Source organism: Osmerus mordax, chromosome 28 (genome assembly GCF_038355195.1).
Source record: "Osmerus mordax isolate fOsmMor3 chromosome 28, fOsmMor3.pri, whole genome shotgun sequence".
In the NCBI taxonomy this organism is placed as follows: domain Eukaryota; kingdom Metazoa; phylum Chordata; class Actinopteri; order Osmeriformes; family Osmeridae; genus Osmerus; species Osmerus mordax.
The window spans coordinates 758,775-762,822 of record NC_090077.1 but is presented as its reverse complement, the minus strand read 5'-3'; the positions used below and the strand labels follow the sequence as shown (position 1 = coordinate 762,822).

Sequence of the window (4,048 nt, the reverse complement as noted above, 5' to 3'; positions counted from 1 at the left end):
AACGAGCCAGAGTGAATGTGAGAGAGAGCTTGCTGGTAGCTGAGTTGCCTGTGTAATTACTTTATTACTGCCAGCAAAGTTCAGTACAGTCAGCAACAACATTTCACCTCAGATGAGCTGACAGGTGCACAAACGTCAACCCATGGACAAGCGCATCAAACTGGAAAAGTGGGTCTGGGGGTTAAGTCTGGGTGGGGACTTATACACACCCATCACTGATCAATGTTTTAGGCGCCATGGGACCCAAAATTGCAAGAAGCAACCCTGTAGTTTCAACAAGCCACACTATCACCCAGCAGTTCTGACTGTAGGTTTTAGGGTCGATAAAACTTAATCCAAGTTTTTAGTAACTTTAAAAGACAGTGCGAAGACCCTATAAGTCCTCCTTCCCTCCACTCCACCCCCGTCCACCCGCTGTTTTATGGGGAAATAGAGATATCACGGCGCATTAAGCGTCGCCAGTAAATCATTTCCCATTACTAACGGTAAAGTCTCGCGTCGTCTCTCCCAAAACGGCTCATTTTCATTGGAAACAATAGGCCTACTAATTGATTTAAATGGCTCGCTCCGCCGCGATGCGCCCGTGATGACTTCACGAGGGGTCTTTAACACTCCTATTATAATTGCCATTATCTCTTTTCAAATGGGAAACGGTGAGAGAATATCTTGCCCTGAGCTGAACAAATAATTATTAGACTATCGAAACAAACAGACGACCCCGTCCTCCGCCCCCCAACACACGCGCACACACCGCATCCCCTCAATACCCCTCGCGGCTTCTTCACCCCCTACCTTGTTTCGGCGGTGTGCAGCAGCTGTAATTTATGCAAAATTAATTGATATATCTTTTATAATTGATGTGCTGTAAAATTAATGAGTAATTTATGTAATTAGTCAATTAAGGATAATTCCGGCATATGTTCACTATGCCCAGAAGGTGCGCTTTACAACTAGTTATTTGTCCAGGAGTTGGATGCTGAGAAGAGTACCTAATTAATTTTGTTATGCATATGAGCACGGTGTCTACTTAACGGCCCCCTTTGTGAAAACAGATTTAATATTGATCTTTCCCGCGCGTGTAAAGCGGATGTGCTCACCCACGTTAGCCTCTGCGGGCCTCAGAGTTCCAACTCATTTTTCAGATCGCACGTATGACAAAAAAAACAATGCAGTCTTTATTTAGCCTATACTAAAATGTGTTTTTAAAAGCGCTCTCGTATGCAAAAGTACACACAAAGAGGTGCTTAACCGAGCCATTAAAATACTTTGCCAACGGCCGTTATAAAATATGCTCTCCTTCAGCACCGGTGACCCTTTAGGTGTCTTGAAGGACTTGGCGGGCGCAAGACATAATGGGATAGATCTGTTGGCTAATTAATTGACACCGTTTTGAATATTCATACCTAATATAACAAGCTCGCTTTTAATTACATTGTTGGACGTCTCTCCAAGGAAAGGTAAATCACGGAAGGCTTAATTATTGTAATGTATTCGGGGCCCGCCGGGGCACGCGAGTAGACGGGTGCCGTCAAGGGCCGAGCCGTGACACCTGGCCGTGAAAGAGCCTGAGCAGCTTTTGTTATTCCGTTAACCTGAACTCAGAGGAGGGAGGAAGTTTGTTTACATCCTTGTAAGATTCACAAGAGACTGTTTAGACAGACAGACAGCAGGTTGGCTGCCACGAGGCCGCTCTCTGCAATTAATCTCCAACAACATGGTGTGTGTGTGGCTGGTGAAAGGCTGAAAGTGTGTGTGTGTGTGTGTGTGAGAGAGAGAGAGACACAGAGAGGAAACAGAGGAAGAGAGGGGAAGGGGAGAGAGAGAAGTAGAGAGAGAAGAGAGAGAGAGAGGGGGGGGGAGAGAGACATTCTGAAACTGTGGTCAAACTGAATGAAACCATTATATAGTAAGCATTTTGTTTCAAACCATGAAAGTAACACCTTGAGTAATGCAGAGGATGCACTTAATTGCCCCATGATAAAAAGACAGCCAGACACAAATGCCGTAAAGATATATCTGGCGGGACAGAAAAAGAAATAATAATCAAAAAGTACCAAATCATTATTTAGCCTAATACACCCTAAAGTTTATAATAATCAGAGATCATAATTACCCTATTGTATTCATTAGATTTTTCAATGTAAATGAAAGTGGCATCACGGCACTAAAAACAACACAGACGGTGATTTGTGTGTGCTGCAATAATAAGCCATATATGTCGTTTATATTTCACAATTTGCAAAAAATAATGTATGGACATCATTTTCTGAATAAACGTATAAAAATACATACATGTTTTACTCCATAAAACGTCAGCATTTCCCCATACTCCACATTTAAGCATTTCCGTTATCTCACGTTATAATGATAATTACAGATATTATCACTGTTATCATCATCATTATGATCAGGATGATTCCTCACCGAGGACCCGGCCAATCCCCCTCTTGGGGCACGCGCGTGGTGGTTCTTTGATTGCCACGGCCTGAAGGCGCGTGGATGAGCTCAAAACCGCCCGCCCTCCTTATACTCCCTGTTGTTATACTCGCCCCCCCCCCCTCCTCTCCCTTATCCCCCCTCCCCTGATGTGTCCCTAAGTGCCTGGGTGCCATGTGATAATAAAGCGAGACCTGCAGGGGTCTCTTCGCGCCTGCCAACAATACAAAAACGGTGCATGAGGGCCACGGAGGCACACACGGAGAGCGCTCGCCCTGACGCGAGGAAGCATCGTCAACTCCTCGCGCTACACAGTCAGAGACTGTCCTTTAACACCTCTTGGTTGCACCGGCAAAGGAATTTAAATAAACGGATAGTGTTCCTTTTTATGCCAAGATTGAAGTCGTATGCGCTTTGGAGTAATATGACAGAAAAAAACTCCAATATAAGTTTTCCAGATTGAGATTTATGCTCTACGTTTTTTGGGCAAGTGACTTATTAGGAAAAATTATTGTGTATTGCGTGTTTGCATTTCTGAATGCAGCTCCATAAATTGAAACAAGATTTAAGTCTACGGAAGTCATAGAACTTTGGAGGAGTTTCGAAAACTGCGTCTGACAGAGCGTCAAGGTCAGGGCAAGCAGAAATAAAGTTATAAAGAAATAATCAAATCATGCCTCGTCCGGGAAAGAACTCGTACAGCGACCAGAAACCTCCGTACTCCTACATTTCTCTGACGGCGATGGCTATCCAGAACTCCGTAGAGAAGATGCTCCCTCTAAGTGACATTTACAAGTTCATCATGGACCGCTTCCCGTACTACCGGGAGAACACGCAAAGATGGCAGAACTCCCTGCGCCACAACTTGTCGTTTAACGACTGCTTCATCAAGATCCCGCGTCGACCGGACCAACCGGGTAAAGGCAGCTTCTGGGCCCTTCATCCGGACTGCGGGGACATGTTCGAGAATGGAAGTTTTCTCAGGAGGCGCAAGCGCTTCAAGCTTCTGCGCTCTGAGCACATGACCTGCAAGAGCTCCCCAATGATGCACTACTTTCACCACCAGGGCAAGCTGGGCACCGGGCATCACGAGCACCCGGTTGGCCCTGGGGCTGCTGTGGGGAGGCTCCCCCACTTCCAGAGTTACGGCAGCATCAACTGCGGCCAGCCCGGTGGGTTTAAGCATCCCTTCGCCATTGAGAACATCATAGGCCGGGACTACAAGGGGGTGATGACTGGCGGACTGCCCATCACCTCGGTCATGCACCACTTGGGCTACCCGGTGCCCGCGCAGCTCAGCAGCGTGGTCAACTCCATGTGGCCACACGTCGGTATGCTGTCGGATTCCATGAGCGCCGTGCCCGTTTCCACCGAGTACGCGCCCTTTGGCGTGTCCATGAAGGGTCTGTATCATCACGCCACCGGACAGACCATGCCCGCCATGCCCGTTCCCATCAAACCCACACCGTCTATGGCTCCAATGCCCGGTCTGTCAGGCCTCTCGTCCGGCCCGGCGCAGCTCTGTTCTCCGCCGTCGATGCTGGAGAAAGGCGGCTCGGACCATCTGGAGGGCAAAGGCAACGCCATCCACCAGTCTCTCCTACTATCTTAG

At 47.4% G+C, this 4,048-nt stretch overlaps 1 protein-coding gene across 1 annotated transcript; it reads left to right on the top strand.

Annotated features, from left to right (window-relative positions):
* Positions 1-3,109: 3,109 nt before the first annotated feature.
* On the top strand, positions 3,110-4,048 carry foxb2 (forkhead box B2). Its single transcript, XM_067231441.1, has one exon. The coding sequence runs from the start codon at positions 3,110-3,112 to the stop codon at positions 4,046-4,048; it is 939 nt and encodes a 312-aa protein (XP_067087542.1).